The following is a 21,556-nucleotide window of genomic DNA, read 5'->3' on the forward strand; positions in this document are numbered from 1 at the left end:
TTGTTGCCAACTTTTTGACTGATACGCCTCCTGGTGCCTCTCCCCTCACGCTAGCCACAACTGATGGTTAGTGAATGTTTAGACAACGGGCTTAATGGTACTGGAGGGTGGGGTTGGGGGCCACCCTTAAGATGGTAATGTGCTTCAAAATGGGGCAAGCCAGCTGCTGGCAGGATGAATCACATGCCCAGAGATGAGGCAATGGGAGCTGGAGCTGAGGGGTGAGCAAGCAGGGGCAGGTGGCTGCACTTTGAATGAATGAATGAATGAATGAATGACAGGGGGAGGAAAACGAAGGTAGAGGGGATGGAAGGGTTATAAAAAGTGGAGCTAGAGAAAGAGATGGGAGGGATGCCAAAGATTTAAGATGGGGGCCAAGAGGGAGAAAGGGAGAGAGACCAAAGAGTAAGGGGCGTGAGACAGAAACTGAGGTGGGGAAGAACATTTGTGTTGTCAACTCATTTGTGTTGACCAGGGCCCAAGACTTCAGCCTTGATGGCACCACCGCCAGTCACTTTCTGACCTCTTCCTTCCTTGTGCTTCCCTTCGCTCTCTGTCGATTAGTGACTCTGCGAGTCCCCTTTTGGGAGTGCATTTCCCAATCTTACAATGCTTCCAAGCCATATCCCAGTCAGGATTTGGAACTCCCACCTCCTTCCCATCCATAGCTATTAGGTCCCAACTAGTCCTCTCTTCTCCCCTCCCCCCCCAACTTCTATTGGCAGGGAAGCCCAGGGACAACTGCTTGAGCGTCAAGCCAAAAACGCCACTGTGACAAAAGATGTTTCCCTAATAAATCACCTGCTCTTTATTATACCTCCGCCAAAGAGTGACAAGGACAGTCTGCACCCTTCCCTGGGAGAGATGGCGGAGCTGGGATGCACCACATGGCTTCCAGTCGCCAGTTCAGGAAAGGGCAGAAATGAGACATTCAGACACAAAGTATGCAACACAAGGTCTGCTCTTCTCTTGAATAAATAAAAGAGATTAAAAAAACTGGCTGGAGCATTTTTTAATGGTCCTTTCGCAGCCTTTCCTCACCTATCTTCCCATACCATTCCACCTCTCCCTCGCCTGTCTCTTTCTCTTCCACCCATCTGCATCTCTGACTAGCTTACCTCTAAATGAGGAACATAGAAATTTCCTCTTAGATCAGGCATAGGCAAACTCGGCCCTCCAGGTGTTTTGGGACTACAACTCCCATCATCCCTAACAGGACCAGTGGTCAGGGATGATGGGGATTGTAGTCTCAAAACATCTGGAGGGCAGAGTTTGCCTGTGCCTGTCTTAGATAGAGTTAAACCAGTAGTCAATCTAGCTCAAATATTGCCTTCTCTGGCTGGCAGAGGTTCAGAGTTTCAGACCAGGGACTCTCTCCCAGCCCAATCTAGAGAATCCAGGGATTGCCCAGGGGGCTTTCTGTATGCAGAGCACAAATATTCTACCACTGAGCTGTGGCTCTTCGTCTTTCTTTCTCTCCCACTTACCTTCCCCTTGACACATGCAATTTTGATGGGGTGAGGATTCTGACTCCTTGTCCATCCCAACTCAATTATTCTATCAGGATGCTGTTGCTTACATTATCAGGGGTAGGTGGGCTGAATGGCCTTTTAGGTCCCTGCAGCCCCTGTGGGTTCTATGATTCATTGAGCAATATGATACTAGACAGATCCATAAAGCTATTGGAGAAATGCATTCTCATTTTTATAAACTCCCCCTCCCCCTTTGTGGCCTTTTTATTTAGCTCTTTGAGGTGCCCTCTACCTCTAAGTCCTGGATCACACACACACACACACACACACACACACACACACACACACACTCTTTTTACAAAAGCATTGAGTCATTCTCTCAATACAGTTCTGTACATCCACTTTTAACTATAAAAAAATCCACTTCTGACTATATATTTCTCCCCGTCCCTTTTGATCTGGCAAGCCCTGAGCCCCAGAAGATTGGCTTTAGGCATTTTGGCACACAGCTCCAGTGGATGTGCTGACGGGCTATTAATAGACAGAAATCGGGCTGACAGCGTCTCAATCCGTGACCTGCCCCCTGGAGTGGGACACACTGCGGCAAAGAGACCTGCAGTTCATCGCAGTGAAGCGTGCAGCTTTTGCTGCTGCTCTGTCCTGTCCTCTCCATGTCGTGTAAGCACCCGAACCTGCCACCCCTTGTTTTCTGCACCACTTTTCATGGGGCTCAGCAAGCTGGAGCACAGACAAAAGATGCTCTTATTCTTGTGATGGACCCCAACCTCCCTCCTTCCAGTGGGAGCTTGCCACTGACACTTTCCCTGCGATTCTCCCCAGCCTTCCTCTCTGAGGCTATAGTTTTCTTGCTAGAGTTTCCCAAGGACGAAGCTGACACTGGCTGACGTTAATCAGAATGGTTTGCATAACAAAAGGCAAGGAGAAGGAAAAAGGAGAAAAGGAAAAAAAACACCCAGCAAAATTGATTTGTTTCAGAGCGCTCATGATTCACTTTCGAGAATGTCTGGCAATAGATATGGGCCCTTTCCCAGGGCATAGGAAAAGGTTACAAAGCCAGGTTGTAGCTTTTAATCCAGGGTTGGTAAGGCTCCAGGCTTGTCTGTTTGGAAACCCAAGATCTACTGACCAGCCTCTGGTGCAAAAGTCAGATAGTTGGAACGCAAGAACCGAGTGCCTCTCTGAGCACATTCTGAACCTGGGAGTTTTCCCTTTTGGTCCCAGAACAGAACAGAACTCACAGTCATTTCACATAAAAGTCTGTTCCTGTTTAGGTGTCTTCATGTGGGTGGCGCTGTGGTCTGAAACCACCAAGCCTGCTGGGCTTGCCAATTGGAAAGTTGGAGGTTGGAATCCCCATGATGGGGTGAGCTCCCGTTGCTCTGTCCCTGCTCCTGCCAATCTAGCAGTTCGAAAGCACACCAGTGCAAGTAGATAAATAGGTATCACTGCAGCGGGAAGGTAAACGGTGTTTCCGTGCGCTCTGGTTTCCGTCACAGTGTTCCGTTGCGCCAGAAGCGGTTTAGTCATGCTGGCCACATGACCCAGAAAGCTGTCTGTGGACAAACTTGGCCTGAAAGCGAGATGAGCACCGCAACCCCATAGTCGCCTTTGACTGAACTTAACCATCCAGGGGTCCTTTACCTTTTACCTTATTCATCTCAGCCACCTAATTTAGGTGGGGATAAAGTAACCTTGTTGTTGCAATCGTTAAACAACCGAGAGTCAGAAACCCTTGTGATCTACTGCGAATCTCCCAGAGATCTACCAGTAAACCTGGATCTAACTTAAGAATGTTAGAAGAGCCTTCTTGACCAGGCCAGTGGCCCATCTACCCCGGAATCCTATTCTCACAGTGGCCAACCAAATGCTCATGGGATGTACACGAGAAGGACCTCAGCACAAGATCACTCTCCCTTCCTGTGGTATCCAGCAACAGTTCTCAGAAGCATACCAAATCCAACTGTGGAGACAGAGCATATCCTCCAACATTTATCCAATGAAAATAGGGACATCCTATTCTATAATAATAATATTTTTTATTTACACCCCATCCATCTCACTGGGTTGCCCCAGCCACTCTGGGCAGCTTCCAACATATATAAAACCATAATAAAACATTCAACGTCCCTTTACAGGGCTGCTTTCAGATCTCTTCTAAAGGTTTTCTCGTTACTTATCTCCTTGGATCAAGTGTCACATAACTCCATTCCCTCCAATATTTCTCTGATGAAAATAGGAACGTCCTAAGCAAAAGCTGAATCAAATCAGAAAGCGGGACGGCTTCTGTAAATCCGGGACCCTCCCTGGAAAATAGGGACATGTGGAGGGTCTGGCATAGCTTCCATTGTGGCTAGTGCTGCTGATATCCTCCATGAATTTGTTGAATCCTCTTTTAAAGCCTCCTAAGCTGGTGGACATGGGGACGCAGGTGGCGCTGTGGGTTAAAGCCTCAGCGTCTAGGACTTGCCGATCGAAAGGTCGGCGGTTCGAATCCCTGCGGCGGGGTGCGCTCCCGCTGCTCGGTCCCAGCACCTGCCAACCTAGCAGTTCGAAAGCACCCCCGGGTGCAAGTAGATAAATAGGGACCGCTTACCAGCGGGAAGGTAAACGGCGTTTCCGTGTGCGGCTCTGGCTCGCCAGAGCAGCGATGTCACGCTGGCCACATGACCCGGAAGTGTCTCCGGACAGCGCTGGCCCCTGGCCTCTTAAGTGAGATGGGCGCACAACCCCAGAGTCTGTCAAGACTGGCCCGTACGGGCAGGGGTACCTTTACCTTTACCTTTAAGCTGGTGGACATTACTGCCTCCTGCAGGAGGGCTGTTCCGTAGTTTATTATCTGTCCCAAACCTTCTGCCTATACCTGTTCTAGTAAGAGTGTGATTCTGTCAGGCTTCATCTGAGCTAGGATTTAGGCTTGTTTGGAATATGCCATACGAGAACCAGTTCTTAAGAGCTGGTGGAATCCTGGGAAACAGCTGCCTGTGTTTACTTCCGAGAGCAAGAAAACTTCCAGCCAGAAACCAGAGGCATTAAAAGAAAAGTGAGTCACAATGTGACAGCCCATCTCCCTAAGGGAATATTCTGAAGGGAATACACCGTGCCAGTGCTCCAATTGTGCACTCTCCGGGAACATCCCTGTCAAGCGATGGCCTGCAAAATGCTGTTATCTGCTGGGCCGGGGTGTGTGGTGAGGGTTTTGAAGAGACACTTGATCATCACTTCCCTCCCTGACCCTGGCTTCCGGTCCTTCCTCTGCTTCTGCTCACACAGGCAGATCACCTCCTCCGCCTTCCTCAATGTGGCAGCCTGGCTGGAAGCTGTTTGGGAAGCTTCCGTTCAAGAGACGCTAACACAAGCTGATGGGAGGGATTCTGCTGACCCTCCAGGCGCTTCCTTCTCCTCCATCTCTGACGCTGTGGCTTGGCATCCCGTATCCTGGTGCGCTCATGGCAAACCGCATACATTTCTGAAGTGAGAAGTACCAGGCCACCCAGCTGCCCAGAGGAAGTCCTGCTCTCTGTCCGTCAGGGATCTCCCGGAACAGCGGGGATGGCCTTGAGTTCCCCCTAAGATTGGCCAGGGGTGTGCGCCAAGTCCTCCTTGGTTGATCTGGCAACAGCAACAACTGCTGCTATAACTGATGAAAGGAAGAGAGGTGCAGTTCTGGGACTTAGCAACTAACACAGTGTCTTGCTGTGTCATGAGAGCTGAGCTTAGCTGTACAGGAAGAAGGCTGAGAACTCCTAAGTGGGGTGAGTGAGAAGAAGGAGGAGGAGGAGGAAGAGAAGAGTTTGGATTTGATATCCTACTTTATCACTACCCGAAGGAGTCTCAAAGCGGCTAACATTCTCCTTTCCCTTCCTCCCCCACAACAAACACTCTGTGAGGTGAGTGGGGCTGAGAGACTTCAGAGAAATGTGACTAGCCCAAGGTCATCCAGCAGCTGCATGTGGAGGAGCGGGGAAGCGAACCCGGTTCACCAGATTACGAGTCTACCGCTCTTAACCACTACACCACACTGGACAGGAGACAGAGCTGAGGTTGATAATGTGGGATGTAACCCACTGAGAGCAGTCAAGTACAAGATTCCTTGTTTTCCCAGAGTGGACATGCAAGGAAATGTTTGGTCCAGGTAGTCAAAACTTCCTGTTCCTCCTGGCCTGGAGCATCCTTCCTTGCATGTGACTAGTGGGTGGGCGTGGCCTCCCCAGACCTGGTAAAAGGGCAAGTCATGCTGCCACTCCCTCTCTCTTTTCCATCTTCCTTTAGTCCTGTGAACTTCCCGGGCTGCTAATTGCAGTCATTACTATAGGTCAACCCACATATGGGGTAAACCTATTTGTATATGCTTGTAACTTTAAGCCCTAAGCCTGCCTTCAGGAATCACGCTGTGCTCTGCCTGATCGTGAGTAAACTTTTTTTATTGCTTATGAATAAGACTGTGGTGTCTTTATTCTTTTAGGAGGGATTCAAGGGGTCTTACCAGGAAAATATTAGAAAACATTTCAGTCTGGACAAACCAAATTGAATTGTGTACAGTGGTACCTCGGGTTAAGTACTTAATTCGTTCCGGAGGTCCATTCTTAACCTGAAACTGTTCTTAACCTGAGGTACCAATGTAGCTAATGGGGCCTCCTGCTGCTGCCGCACCCCCGGAGCAAGATTTCTGTTCTTATCCTGAAGCAAAGTTCTTAATCCGAAGCACTATTTCTGGGTTAGCGGAGTCTGTAACCTGAAGCGTATGTAACCTGAGGTACCACTGTATTGTCTTAAGAAATTTACACGAGTTTGAAACTAATTTTCTCCTGTGTAAAGGGGAATGCACTCTGCTAAGTAAAGGAACTTGCTAGCACAAGTTAGGAAGGATATTAATAAACAATATACCTTCTCCTGCCACACTGAACATTCCCACAGATAAGGCTGCCCTCACCTTATAAAAACACCTCAGAGGCCTGTGTTATTGAATTAATCTCTGTAGACAGCAAGGAAAAGGAACAAAACCGAGTCTTGTGGTGAAGGCCAGCACTTCTGTGAGGTGAGGTGAAGCTATTTGCCTCAGGCGGTGCTCTGAAGCCCTGGCCTACTGGGCAGCGAGTCAGTTTGTCAAGTCTCCAGTCCAGGATCAATCCACATGTCCAAAGTCCAAACTAAAGCACAGTCCCACAGACCCTAGAGCATCCAAACTGTCCATCAACATGGGCAGCTGAGCAGACCCAGCCCCTCAGCTCTGCTTCCCTTTTGCATGCTGATTGCAGCACCTGGGCTTGATGAGGCAGGTGACCCTCACCTGTTCTAAGCCTGCTCCAGCTGAGGAATCACACCCTTCCTCCAGAGCTAGCGAGCCCCAGGTGGCCAGCTAGGGAGCTGGGCTGTGGGCCTTTGTCTGCCTCAGCCTCCTAGAGGGCCACTCTCTGTCAGGAGGGAGACTTCAGGCAGCTCACTTGGCTAACTGCTGAGTGAAACCAGACATGCAGAGAGCTTCTTTTCAGTACTTCTATTAGAATCAAACACGGAGACCATGGAATGTACTCCCTCAAAGCTGAGCTGTTCCTCAGAATGCCTGCTTCTTCGCCCCAGCAGCTAACTTCCTAGCTCTCAGACCCCCTCCTGCTGTCCATGGTGTGGTGGGGGCACAGGTGAGGCTGCTGTGGTGGGGCAGGCGGCAATGTGGATGTACTGGCTGGGTCAGGGAGGGGCACCAAATCTGTGGGTGTTTGGGAGTTAGTAGTTGGAATGTCAATGGAGCATTTTGCCTACAAAAATGCCCCCAGTCACCCCTGCCTGAGGTACCTGGAAGCTTGGCACATTTGTTATGGCATCAGCATTCACAGAATCCTAGAACTGTAGAGTTGGAAGGGATCCCGGGGTCATCTAGTCCAACCCCCTGCAATGCAGGAATCTCAGCTAAAACATCCACAACAGATGGCCATCTTGCCTCTGCAACCTCACTTGCAGGCTGATGCTCACGTTTTTCGTATCCTGGAGCCACGCAGTACACGTGCAGGAGCAAGATTCGCCTGGCCTTGACTGCTTAAACGCAGCAATGAGCAGCAATGAGGAATGTAATGGAATCACTCGAGCACCATCTTCTAAAAGCAAGCCGCTCATGATCTCTGCCCTTGGATACAGCACAACTTGTAGTGTTATGCTAGGAGCGCTGGCGTTCTGCCAGCCGGACACCTTACCTGCCTGAATGAAAGCATCTCATGGTGGTTGGTTTATTTTTTACTAAGAGTATGTTCACATTAGCAGCTTAAAATAAACCAAAGTCACCCTGCTTTCCCACTGAGTTTCAAGCCGTATTTACATGATGTTGCTCACTTCGGAAAGGGAGCAGGGGTGTCTTTACCTGACAAGCGTGGCCTTTTTGGTTCTCCCACCTCTGAAACCTCCTCCCTCCACCCCATCAGACTCCTGTTCATAAAGCTGTCGTTGTGCATGGGCGCAGATCTGTGCATGTCCGACGACCCTCTCAAATGTTTACAACATTCTGAAGTGTGAAGTGCACATGGCGCAAATGTTCTAGTTGGACTGAAGCAGGTTTTGGGGAAAAACCTGCATCAAACAGCAGTATCTGTCAAGAAGTGACAGGATCAATATGGATTTGTGGTTCATTTGTGCGAATGTGGTTTCAAAAACCCAGCGCACTGGATGACGGGTGAACACACCTTAAGACATGTGGGAGCAAGTATTTGTAGCGCTTCCGATCAAATGGAGACGTCAACCGCAAAGCTTTTAGGAAAGCCAAACCATTTATTTTTGTGGCTGGGATGGAGGAAAACCATTACAGTTGAAATTGCTCCTAACTGGTGTAATATACCGTATTTTTTGCTCTATAAGACTCACTTTTTCCCTCCTAAAAAGTAAGGGGAAATGTGTGTCATATGGAGCGAATGCAGGCTGCACATCTATCCCAGAAGCCAGAACAGCAAGAGGGATTGCTGCTTTCACTGCACAGCGATCCCTTTTGCTGTTCTGGCTTCTGAGATTCAAAATATTTTTTTTCTTGTTTTCCTCTTCCCAAAACTAGGTGCGTCTTGTGGTCCGGTGCGTCTTATAGAGCGAAAAATACGGTATCTGATGTTCGGCCTTTCTCACATAGGAAGGAGGAGCAGGAAGATCACACTACTCAAACACAGAATTCTCTACGCAGTAACCCACACAACTGCAATACTAACAGCAAGCTAAGTCTCTGAGTTTGGATCCTTTTGTAATTGAAAAGGGATTCTGCAGTCAGTGGTGTAGCATGGGGGGCACCGGGGTGGTTGCCCCGGGCACAGATTTGTTAGGGCCACACAATTTCAGCACCTGGTGCTGCCTCAATACAGCCTCACCCTTCAGTCTTTGGGTTCCGTTGAAAATAGCTTCTCCATGTTGAACCAGGAAGTGACCTCTCCAGACAACTGAATGACTCTTCTTTTCTTATCTCTATGGCTGCCATCTCCTGAGTGATGCAGATGCCATGAAGCAGTTGGATGTGCATGTGTACATGCCCTTGGTCCTGAACAGGGCAACTGTGCTCCTGAAGGATCAGATGTGCAGCCTGGGAGTCATTTTGGACTCACAGCTGTCCATGGAGATGCAGGTCAATTCTGCGTCCAGGGCAGCTGTCTACCAGCTTCACCTGGCACGCAGGCTGAGACCCTATCTGCCTGCGGACTGTCTCGCCAGAGTGGTGCATGCTCTAGTTATCTCCCGCTTGGACTACTGCAACGCGTTCTACGTGGGGCTACCTTTGAAGGTGACCCGGAAAGCATAACTAATCCAGAATGCGGCAGCTAGACTGGTGACTGGGAGCAGCCACCAAGACCACATAACACTGGTCTTGAAAGACCTATGTTGGCTCCCAGTACATTTCCGAGCACAATTCAAAGTGTTGGTGCTGACCTTTAAAGCCCTAAACAGCCTCAGCCCCGTATACCTGAAGGAATGTCTCCACCCCCATTGTTCTACCCAGACACTGAGGTCCAGGGCCCTCTCCCCTCCTGTGGCTTCCAGCCACTGGTGTTCTGAAGAACGGTCACAGAATTTGGAGTGTTTGTTGGTGGGAGAAGGATCAGAAAATCAGTGAGTAGGGGGAGGAGTGGGGAAACGGAATGGAGCATTGTGAAAGGGGGCATGGCTGGCTGGCACCTTGAACAGCAGCACTCCACTCTGTAACATTTTGTTTCTGCTCGCACCTTATGCTCCAGTCTAATGGGTACAGAGAAGCAACGTGAAACACTTGCCTTAAAAGATAACTGGCAGAGTAGCATTCCAGGAGATGTGTTCAGAATCAAGATAGGTTTTGAGGCGTAAATCTCTGAATGGTCTAGGATCACAGTATCTGAAAACCTGCCTTCTCCTCCATAGAGCTTTTGTTCATTCATAGAGGGCATCATTTGAGCTCTTGCTCAAAGTGCTGCCCTCTTTAGAGGTCAGGTAGGTGGCTGCTAGGCTTAGGGCGGCTTCCTCTGTAATAGTACCCCAATTATGAAACACCCTTCCCAAGATTGCCCCCCTTTCAAGATTGCATAGCGCTCAAGAGCAGCAGAAGCAATCAATTCAGCTCTTTAGTATGTGTGAGGAGTAACTCAAGGTTACCCAGAACAGCTGTAATGGAGCCAGGCTTTCAAAAATTCTTCCCTATCCTGTCTTTGTGTCAGAACCAGCTCTGCCTAGATAGTAAACACAGGCTCAGCAGCCTTGCAGGAGAAAGGGCTGGCCGTGTCTCCAGACAGTGTGTCTTTATAATAAATCATCCATCATTGGTGCTTAGCTGGGAGCGCCCAATGTGGCCAGAGATGAATGAACACCACAACCAGTCACAGCTGGGAGCCTGGCAGGCCTGAGCAGTTAGAGTGATGGAGATCATGGGACCAGAATTGTTGGGTTCAATTCCCAGATCCTGCAAGATGGGGGGCCAAGAAGAAGCCACAAAATCTTTGGGTCCTGCCCATTTGGAGACCTATGCAAGAACATTTTTAGGGGGCAAGTCCAACCTCCCCTCCCCTGCTTAGCCTTGCAGAGCCACTACCCACCCCTGCTTTTCACACAGCCACTGTGGAAGTGTGTGTGTGTGTGTGTGTGTGTGTGTGTGTGTGATGCAGAGAGATCAGGCCCAATGTTGCTGCATGCTAGCTGAGAGGCTGGCTTGAGATCCAGTGGATTCTGGGCTGGCTCTACCCTTGCCACAACCTGTTTTTTGGCTTTCTGCTGGCTCCAACCACCGACCGGCTTGTTCAGCTTAGCCAGGAGACTGAGGCAGAGGGTCATGACCACACACACTCCAACCTCTGCCCTCCCCAGCCTGGCTTAAGGGGTTTGGGGACTGCTTAGTCTGTGATAGCAAGCAGGGCTGGCCAAGGCATTTTGATGCTTGAACAAGGCGGCAACCACACTTCAGATACAGAAACTCTTTGCATTGGTAGTGGTATTTTCATTTTGACCTCATGAGAGCAGCAGGCTAGATTAGGGGATACGGGCAGATTGTCTTCCAACACTTTGCCACCACTTCTGGTCCCCACAAATCTGCCACCTGAGCCAGCCGCCTCACATCAGGGCCAAGAAGACACACACCTATTTTTATTGTATCCGCTGTTTAGTGCAAGTCAGCTAGGATGGGAAACTTGTGTCTCAAACAACAATGACATCAAAAATTGGCTGTGAGCACGTAGGCAGGCACCAATACCCACAATGGAGCTCAAGTTTCCAGACCTCAGGAAGGCTGGGGCAGTACTAATTGAGGCAGGGTATCAACACTCTGTTGTCTTTTTTTGGTTGCCTGCTGAAAACCTTTATTTTTCAACCAGCAGAGGTCTTTCACAGTCTGTTTCTGCACTGGAATTGCATTTAAGATGTTCTGATTGTTTTATCACTTGCCTGTTTGCCACACTGGGAGGAAGGTTGCACATAAATTTAATAAATCACACGCCATGCAAACACATCCCATCAAGCACCATCAGCTAATGTGGATGTGAAACACCGAACTGAAAGCGGTCATGTGTGGATGAACTTGCACAAAAGCCCACACAGCACTGTGCTCTCCCCAGGGGGCGGAATTGACATTCTGGCGTGTAGGACAGCCTTTATATTAGCAAAGCTGGAGATTCCTTCTGGGCGATGAACTGGGTAAAAGAGTCAAGTGAAGCCATTTGCATCATAGTAGTTAGTCCCAGTGACCAGAGGGCATGTAATTCCTTGTAAAATCAGGGGCTCTTGCTCCCTTCAACTCTTCTCAGGACTTGCATGAGGGATCAGCCAAACAAACACAGGCTTATCTCTAGTGTATAAGCAGAGAGTCAGCTGCCTACAAAGTTTTGCAGCCAACATAAATAAACCAAGAAGCAAGGGGTTTGTCGCTGAACCAAACTGGCATTCCTTGTCCATGGTGCTGATTCAAAATAATAATCCTGGGCCAATAATTTCTATGTGCACCTTATAGGGTTGCTAGCCAGCTAGTTTATCCGTAAAACCATTTGCAGTCAGGAAACCAGTTGTGTGTATGAAAAGCCGGTGAACTCCAGGTCGGTGTCACGTTCCACTCATGATGATCCAATATATTCTGCTGAGCTCCACCCCGTGGTCCATCAGGTGCTATCCTGATTGGGCACCTGATCCACTTGACTGCATTTTAGTTCCAGTCCTGGGCTACTACATTCCATCCTTACTCCAATACCCCCACTTGGGAATGACACACAGAGATTGACAAGACTGCATAGGGTAACCATGCGGTAGCAGCGGCAGGACCGGCCCTACCATTAAGTAGAGTGAGGTGGCTGCTTCAGGTGGCAGATGCTGGGATGCAGACAACAGTGGTGAAGCGTTGTAGGACGTGTGTAGCTGTGTGTGTCACACAACCTGCCTTGCATTTCTAAACTGCCCATTTACCTGCACTGAAATAAAAGCCACCTACTCATCCAGTTGGCTTCTGTGAACTGGGGGATGCAACCACCTCCTTTTTGCTTCAGACAGCAAAATGTCCTGGTCTGGTTTTGAGCAGTGGCAACAGTGGGTTGGTTCTATTTTACACTGCAGGTTTAGCCTTTTAATAGAGCTGTGTGCTATTTTTACTATCTGCATTGCAATAAATTTGTTTTTGCATCTTTTTAATCCTACTAGAGATTAATTACTTCTCAACTAGTATCTTTTTATGGTTTTAGCTATACAGTGGAACCTTGGTTTTCGAGTGTCTCAGAAACCAAACATTTCAGTTTTTAAAACTCCAAAAACCTGGAAAAAATTGCTTCTGTTTTCAAATGTGCCTTGGAAGTCAAACAGTTTCCGAGGCGTGTTTCTCAATTTTCTCCACTGAAATTCCCAACCGCCCATCGTGCCTTGGTTGTCGAATGTTTTGCAAGTCGAATGGTCTTCCGGAATGGATTACATTCAACAACCAAGTTTCCACTGTATCTGCATTTTATCCACGTTTGTTTTAAATTTTGTGAGCCTCCCTGAGTCCTGGTACTTGGGAAAACTCTGGGTGATGGTAATAATAATGATGATAGCCTTAAGAACATAAGGAACACAAGCGGCTTACACCGAGTCAGGTCCTTGGGTCCATCTGACTCAATAATGTCTACACTGAGTGGCAGAGTAGCTCAGTTGGTGGAACATGAGACTCTTAACAGGGTTAGGGGTTCAAGTCCCACTTGGGGTAAAAAAATTCCTGCATTGCAGGGGGTTGGACTAGATGACCCTTGTGGTCCCTTCCAATTCTACGATTCTATGATTCCAGAAAGCTGACAGGGTTTCAGGCAGAAATCTCTCCTAGTCCTACCTGGAGATGCTGGGGATTGAACCTGCAGCCTTCTTCCTGCCAAGCAGATGCTCTGCTGATTTGCCATGGCCCCTCTGATGATGCAGTTCCTTTTCTGGATGGAGCCATTAAACCACACTTGTCTCCCACTCCCATCCCCGTTTCTTTACTAAGAAACTGAGGGTTAGAGGAAGCAACACCTCTCTGGAGCTGCTTTGCCATAGCCATCCATCAGCTTTTGCTCACTGGTGCCAAACAAGCCCTTCCAAAATGAAAGGCCTGTCTAGTCTGAAGGGGGACACGGAAGGCATGACAGATCGGCACAGGCTTTTAACCTTTTGGAAAGAGCCTCGCTTCTGCGGCGGGAGGTGCTCTCCGCAAGACAAATCAGTCTCCAAGTGAGACAAGACAAAAGGGCAGCTGGCCTGACACGGTGGCTCGACGGGAATGGCAATAAACACTGAAGGGAACGCAGCCCTCCCTTGTCACAAGCCTCTGTGGCTTGCCGTGGCAGCTGTAAACCAGCGTAGGTTTGGTTCCTCATTTCAAACAGAGGCATGGAAATGCAGGCCCTGTAGTCCTATATGGTGTCTGTGTCCTCTTGGGCAAGTGGACAGGATGAAGAAGGAACCGTTTCCTACGTTATCACCTGCCGCTGCAATGGTACTCCGGGCTCGCTTATTGAGATACAGCTGTGGAGATCGCAAGGTTGCTACTTGAGACGGCCACCTGTGTCAGCACACAGGTGATGCTGTAGTGTGTGCTTTGTGAGGGCAAAGGCGACATACGTGGTTCTCTTCCTCCCCGTTTCATCCTCAGAAGAAGCCTGTGAGGTGGGCTAAGCAGAACCTTGCAAGAACCCTCTGAGAGCTGCTGGCTGGTCAAAGGCCACTTAGGGAGTTTTCACGCTGAGTGGGGATTTGAACCCAAGTCCTAGGCTCACCCTCTAACCATTATACCACACTGCCTCTCTACTGGAATGACACTCTCTTGCTGTTTCTTTGTGAGCCAGAGGCAGTAACTTATTTTACATCAGATATGCCCATTTTTATTCTCTCTTCCTGCCCCAATCCAGGCTTCTCATATGTAGGTTTTGGCAAACAAATGCAAAAGCAGGCAAGCACAATGGGATAGGCTGGTGGCTTTCCTTTGCAACAAGTTCTCCTGACATTGGGAATGCATCAAATCGGCACTGAGGAATCTTTTGTCTGTTAAGGGTCGCAGTCCCTTGAGGGTCCCTCAAAAGGTAGTGGACTCTCCTTCATTGGAGATTTTTAAACAGATGGTCGGCCACCTGTCAGGGATTATTGAACTGGCAATAGGACTGTGGTGGGGGGCACTCTGAGTTCCTGAAGAGACAGTTCTGGAATAGGTGGATCAATGACTTGATTCAATTCATACAAATACAGGAGAGGGAGAGAATGATTTTGATATTGGCAGAAGCTTTCTGCTCTCCTTGCACTCTCTCCAAATTCCAAGCCACCCCTCTGCTGCTAAACACATTTAGTTGTGCAACCAATCCCAACCCAATGTTAACTTATATTTGCCTATTTAACTATTTGTACCCTGCCTAATATTGACTTGAAAATCACCATGGTGGGTTAAGAACAAGATGGATCGCAGCAAGGGCGACCCAAGGAAAAGGCCTGCCTTGGCCTTATTGACTTTAGACTAATTTTAGACTAATTATTGATCCCAGATTAATATGGAAGGAGCAAGGCATCATCACTTGGTTAGTGATAATATTAAGGTGCACAGATCTCCATGCCCAGAAATGCAGAACAGTAAGTGAAGGGTGAAATGATAACTTCAGTCACAAGAGAATGTTTTGCTAGCAGTAGCCCAGGCAAAGGAGCTGACCTCCACAGAGAGACTGAGCTAAGAAATGTTGGGGGCTGCATCAAGCCTATATTTAGCCAACCGAAAGGCAACAGAGCAGACACTCCTTACAGCTGGCGAGAAGAAAAAAAAGAACCCACAAGGTATTTGGTGCATTGTCGTCATGTTTAATCCAGGATTTAGTTCATAGCCAACCAGATTCTTTGGCCATCAAAATTCAGTTCTAGCGCCATGCATTCCTCCACAAATACAAATGTGCCATTTTGCAAACCTACCTTTCTACAGTGCAGCCGGCGAGAATCCGGACGTTATTGCTTAGGTGCATGGAATCCCAGGTAGGGAATCGCGTGTGCTATGGGGACTCTGTACAACAAGGGTATCAAGAAAGTGTGTGTGTGTGTGTGTGTGTGTGTTCATGACCGGCCTCTCAGTCTACACAAGTTGGAGAGATGGTGGCGGGATAAAATGCTTTGATTTAGCATTAGCTTGAAGCCACCGTCCTGTAGCTGCAGCAAACTGGCCACATCCAAGCAGAAAGAGGCATGACAACTTAGGAGCCCCAGCAGTAAGCAGCTACACAAAATTCCTGGCAAAGTAGGCACTTCCCATGATCTCACAAGTTTCCACATCAGTTCATCACATCTATTTATACGTGAGTGAACATGTTTTGTTAAAAGCATCTGGTCATTTGCTTGCCCCATTCTCGCCAGTTTAGGTTGCAACCCCACAATACACACTTTCCTGGGAGTAAGCCCCGTTGAACTAAGCGGGGTTTACATCTGAGTAGAGATGCATAGGACTGCGCTGCAGGTAACGTCAAGCAGAAATCCTTAAAACATTTTTACAAGGAAAAAACCCCAATGCTGTCATTTGCCGACAGTGCAAGAAACAAACACCATGTTCTTCAATACACTTGAGTGTCTTCCATTTGATGCTAAAGACTCTGAATACCCCTTTGGAGAGCTGTACTCAAGTCCACTAGAGTCAGCTTAGCAGCTGATATAAGAGACATTGTAGTGTTGAGGGTGGGGGAGAGAAGGCTGTGTTATTGGAGCCAACGTCCCATTATGTAAGGAAAAGTAAACAGAGATTATTATTATTAAGTCCTATGAAGTTTCTCATCCATGCTTGGTATACTGGGCTGGATCCAAAACAGTTAGTCACACTTTAATTTCATTGGGTTTCAATGAGGCTAAAGTTAGCCTTCATGATTAACTTGTTCCACTGATTTCAACTGGATTAAAGCACAGCTACCCCAGGGCTCGTTCACATTTCCACTTTTCCTGTGCCTAGAAAGCACTGGTCTAAGCCATGGGTGTGATCAAGTAAATAATAATTAAAAAACATGACCAAATGCATCACAGAGAACTTGGTTCTGCCTCCCTTGACATAAAGCCAACTCCCCACCCCCTAAAATAAACCCTGGCTTCACCCTTAGTCCAAGCAGTTTTCCATTTGCCTTGCTGCTTTCCCCAGGAAAACCTACTCTGTACAGATTCAATCCATGGAAAAACTGATTGACATTTGCTCTGATTCAGCAGTAAAGAGCAGTTTTTCCCAGGGGAGAATCAGTAGGACAAGCAGAAGTGTGGAGGTGCCCTTGGTTGGGATCCAAACTCACTGCTCGCAAGGCTGCAGATGTTGGGTATTTCGGGTTTGGCAAGCTGGATGACGACCCCCAACAATCCCACCTGCAAATGATGAATATACCCTCTCAGATGGATTGAATGCACCGTGGAGTATATGCCATGCATCTCAAGAATATGCGTGTCCTCCAAGACCATGGCTGAATGCCCTGGAACCAGCATGTGCTGAATGAGGCCTGAAATATCCCTAAGCCATTAGGAAAGGAAGGAAGCCATTAGGAAACAAGCAGTACTGTGCTGTGGAAAGTTCAGCACAAAGTGAATTTGTATTTGTGTGTGTGTGTGTGTGTGTGTGTGTGTACATGCAAAAAATGACCATAGAGAACAACTCCCCACCTCAAGAAAACCCCTTGCATTTGAAATCACTTTACATTGTTTTTCAAAAAGAATTTGTTTTGGTCTATCACAGCATTCTTCCATTATAGTCTGGAAACTTGGTGGTGGGTTCAGCCTTCTGAAAAAGCAAGAGAAACCTGCTTGATCCGGCTTATGTGAGCTATTCTCTGATTTACATCCTATGCCCTTTTAAAATGTGTTTTTGTGGGGGGGAGCTATTGGGTTGTTTTTATTATGTATTTTGTGGTTTTATATCTTGGTTTTATTCTGTGAACCGCCCTGAGACCCCCCCAGGTATAGGGAAGTATATAAATTATAATAATATTCTCAATACAGTAAGCCCACAATTTACATTCCAAGGATTGCGCCTCAAGTAAAAATTGCATATACTCAAAACACATTAGGTGCAATGGCTGGTGGAATTGCCAAAGATTGCCCACCTGTTATATATATATATATATATGTGTGTGTGTGTATAATGCAAAAAGCTGAATGTACACAAGTTTAAAGTGCGCAAGTTGTGGGCTTACTGTACATTTGTACATTACCGGGGTTGCCATTAATTTGATTTTGAACTGATTTTAAAATGAATTGATTTTAGAATGCTGTGTTACTTTTATTGTTGTTAGCCACTCTGAGCCCAGCTTCATTTGGGGAGGGCGGGATATAATTTTTATTATTTTATTTATTATTATAATGTATCCACAGACCTATCAAAGAAGGTACTTGGAAAATAAGACTGATGCAACACTCCTGTTTCTGTGTTTAAGGGACTACTTCTATAAGTGAGCCAGTACACTGAAAATGTTACACTGGTTGTGGTTTAGTGCCCTGGAATTATCAGTTTAATTCTGCTGTGCTCCTACTGCTCCAGAGCAGATTCCACCAGAATTTGAAAAGGTTCTTACCCCATGTTCTCTTTTTCTAGCCCTGCAAGCAATCACAGCACAATGGTAAAAAAGTATGCGAAATTAGAGGCTTGCTTGTTCAGACATGTTTAAACACTGTTTGATTTCACTAGGCTCCTGGTGATTGAACTGACTTTGCTGAAGGGCGATACTGAAATTATGTCTGTGGACTTTGATCTGTGGCGGCTAATTCACATTTCAAAGGAGGTTTCAGGGTAGTGAGACTGGTTCAGCTGCACTGGGTGCCTTCACCATCAAATGGAGAACGAGAGGCACGCGTGGGAATTTTAGCGTCGCACAGGGCACTGCTAAAATTTGAGAGCCCAATGTCTGCCACTGCACACTTGCAAGCCATCACTTGGTGTTGTAGAAATCCTGCAATGAGCATTGCATGTATGAATCAAAGCCAAAATTGTGGCTTCTTTCCTCAGCAGCTCTTTAAAGAGGATATGGTGCAGAAATTCAAATGCAGGTGGAAAGGTTCTCTGAGCAAACCCACTACCATTAAAAAACAACTTTACATATGCCTGAAAGGAACAGTGGGAAGTCCCATCACACAGAGTACCCTGGCTTCAAACACATGTCTGAAAGTCGTATTGGACTTCTGAAAGGGCAATGTTTTGGTGTATGTAAAGTAAAATGGTAAAGGATCCCTGGACGGTTAAGTCCAGTCAAAGGCAACTATGGGGTGCGGCGCTCATATCGCTTCAGGCCAAGGTGGCCGGCGTTTGTCCAAAGACAGCTTTCTGGGTCATGTGGCCAGCGTGACTAGACAGCTTCTGGCGCAATGGAACACCTTGACAGAAGCCAGAGTGCACGGAAATGCCTTTTATGTTCCTGCTACAGTGGTACCTATTTATCTACTTGCACTGGCATGTTTTCAAACTGCTAGGTTGGCAGGAGCTGGGACAGCGCAGTGGGAGCTTGCCCCACCATGCGGATTTGAACCGCCGACCTTCTGATTGGCAAGACCAAGAAGCTCAGTGGTTTAGACCACAGCGCCACCTGTGTATGTGGCAGGGAATGTATGACAACAGGAGGAAATGATGAACTGTTCCTGCTGGAGGACCACCAAGCTAAAAGCATGCAACAACATAAACAGTGCACCAGCAAAAATACTCCGATCTCTCTCTCTCTCCCTCTATCCTATTGGCCAGTGCCATCCTATTGGCTAGAGTATTGGACCTAAGCATGGAAGCCTCAGGCTCATCTACCACTTTTGCCATGGGTTGCAATGCTGGTTCCTTTTTGGCAAATCAAGGTATGACCATTTCAAAGCATTTTGCATTCTGAAAGTGCTACAGAAATACCGTACTAAGAACGGCATTTGATTACAACCGCAGTTCCTGATTTCCCACTTTGCAGATTGGAATGAGTTTTGAAATGGGGAAGATTGAGGATGCAATAGACCAGGCTAATGGATTAGATCAAACAGAATGAGGAGCGGTGTTTCGGTTTCCTGGAAGCAAAGAAATACCTATTGCTATGCTCCCATCAGGCTCAGACCATTTTAGAAAAGGGAGATGGGAAACTCTCAGCCAGGCCTGATTCATACATGGTGTGGGCCACAGACGAAAGTGCTTCCTTGTGTCCATGTTCTTTGTAAATGCAGTGCCCATCATGCACTTACCATGAGCACTGGCTTATTTGCATGCAGCTACCAGATCAGGGACCCCTGACTTCTATGCCTATTGTGTGCTGAGCGTGAATGGCTCAGTAGCACACAATGCATCTTAACGGGGCAGGGCACATGTGGCATGTTGACACAGGCAAATGTTGTGCCTCCGAAACATGGGGATTTGGCAGACGTGCCCCCTTCTCAACCATTTCATCCAGTGAGGAAAAATACCAGCTGAGTCAAACTGCAGATGCTGGACAATGAGGCTGTACTGATAACTCTCTCCAATGGCTGGGACTGAAGTCATCTTATCTTTCTTTCTTTTGTTGTTCTTTTTTTACATATATATACAAAAGTACATTTACAAAGGACAAATAGCTGGAAGCATGCTGGAAAAGTGAGGGAAGATGGGATGGTCAGGGTCTCTGAACTCCTCACATGAGCAACGCCGCGACATTCTCGGTGTAGGTCAGAAATGCATCCAGCTGAGGAAGTTCCCTGAGAAAATGGTCCACACGGCTGTCAGTCATGCAGTGGGGGTAGGCCACCACATGCTGGGGGGGGGCGCGCAAATGGAGGTCAAGGAATAGCCGGGGAGCCAGGAACAAAGGCAGCACCTCACATCAAGGAACCCACCCACCCACCCACTCCGCATGTAACTTTCGGTTTCCAAGAGCTCACTGTGGCTCAGGCTCTGCAGGGAAGACTTTGAGTACACGACAAACGAGAAGCCGTGTGGAATTGTCCCACCTCTTTTTTCCTTTTCGGCGTGGGGCTGCCCCAATCCTGAGTGACAGCCGCCTCGCAACACACATATACACACACACACATAAATATACAGACAGCCCTGAAGGTTTTAAAACTGATACAGGGACAGACGGACGACAACACACTCAGGCGGCCTCTCCCTGCCCAGAGATGGCCTTTGCACATGCGACACAGAATTATCGGGGAGCATGTCTGAATGAGGGAGTGGTTTGGGCAGCGGGAGGGAGTGGTATGCCAAGATATAAAGAGTCCCCCTTGGGTCAGGCGAGCTGATGTCAATCAGCGTCTGTTGCCGTGGAAGTGTGACCCAGAGGCAAAGTGGGGGAGCGGGGCGGAAAAGGGGCGTGAATTACAGTGGTGGAAATCTCCCTCACACTCAGCACCCATAAGAGCTGCCTGAAAAGACCTTCGGAAGGGGTGGTGGAAAGCAAAAGCAGGCTTGAGCACATGTCCAAGCCCAGCTGGGGGGCAAGCGAGTGATCAAGCGGGTCCTGGCGCTCAAGCCAGTCCCTCCCCCCCAGTCCTCTTCCCCTGTCCAAACCAAAGCCATATCCTCAGTCCATCTAGAAGATTCCATGAAATAGTGATTAGCCAGGTGCTCAGGGTTGGGATGGGCTGGAGAGTAAGGCAGGGCTGCCCCTGCCTTGCTGCTGCTGACATCTCTGTTTTACTCTTCGGCCTTGCTTCACATGCTCATCCGGCCTTCAAATTTCTGTGAGTGCGTCGGCAGGCACCAGGCCTCGCTTTTTGCCACTCGTCACCTTGATGAAACCCTCGTTCTCCTTGGACTTCCCCACACCAACACAGATCTGGAAGGAACAGAAGATGACGGAACGAAACGTGAGCAAACAGGTCAAGATTTTATCATGCAGAATGCAGCCGGAACAACAACAAAGTCAATCCTTCCTTATTTATTAGGTGGCGCAGGAACTGGTGTCCTCAAAATCTCGGGGTTTTTTTTTTTGGGGAGGGGGTTGTATTCTTCTTTAAGAAAGCAAGTTTCTAGTCTCAATGGTTGCAAAGAAAAGCTGGAGGCAAAAGGCTTACAACATACGGAGAGTGTGCATTGCGAATACTCAGCTCCTTGAGTTATGATGGACAAAGTCCCCCTTGATATTCTCATGGAGAAGCTGGTAAAATGTGGCCTGGACAAGGCAACTGTTAGGTGACTGACTAGCCAAACCCAATGAGTGCTAACAAATGGTTCTTCA

General features: G+C 47.9%; 1 protein-coding gene across 2 annotated transcripts in view; it reads right to left on the reverse strand.

Moving 5' to 3' along the window:
- Positions 1–15,215: 15,215 nt before the first annotated feature.
- STAC2 (SH3 and cysteine rich domain 2) overlaps positions 15,216–21,556 on the reverse strand; it is a 43,934-nt gene continuing 37,593 nt past the window's right edge. For both annotated transcript variants that reach the window (XM_081886403.1, XM_081886402.1), the window contains exon 11: positions 15,216–21,154. In XM_081886403.1, coding sequence (XP_081742529.1) covers positions 21,050–21,154 — 105 coding nt within the window. In that variant the 3' untranslated portion in view covers positions 15,216–21,049. The remainder of the gene's footprint in view (positions 21,155–21,556) is intronic.

This window comes from Podarcis melisellensis (assembly GCF_964234715.1).
Source record: "Podarcis melisellensis genome assembly, chromosome: 13".
Lineage (NCBI taxonomy): Eukaryota > Metazoa > Chordata > Lepidosauria > Squamata > Lacertidae > Podarcis > Podarcis melisellensis.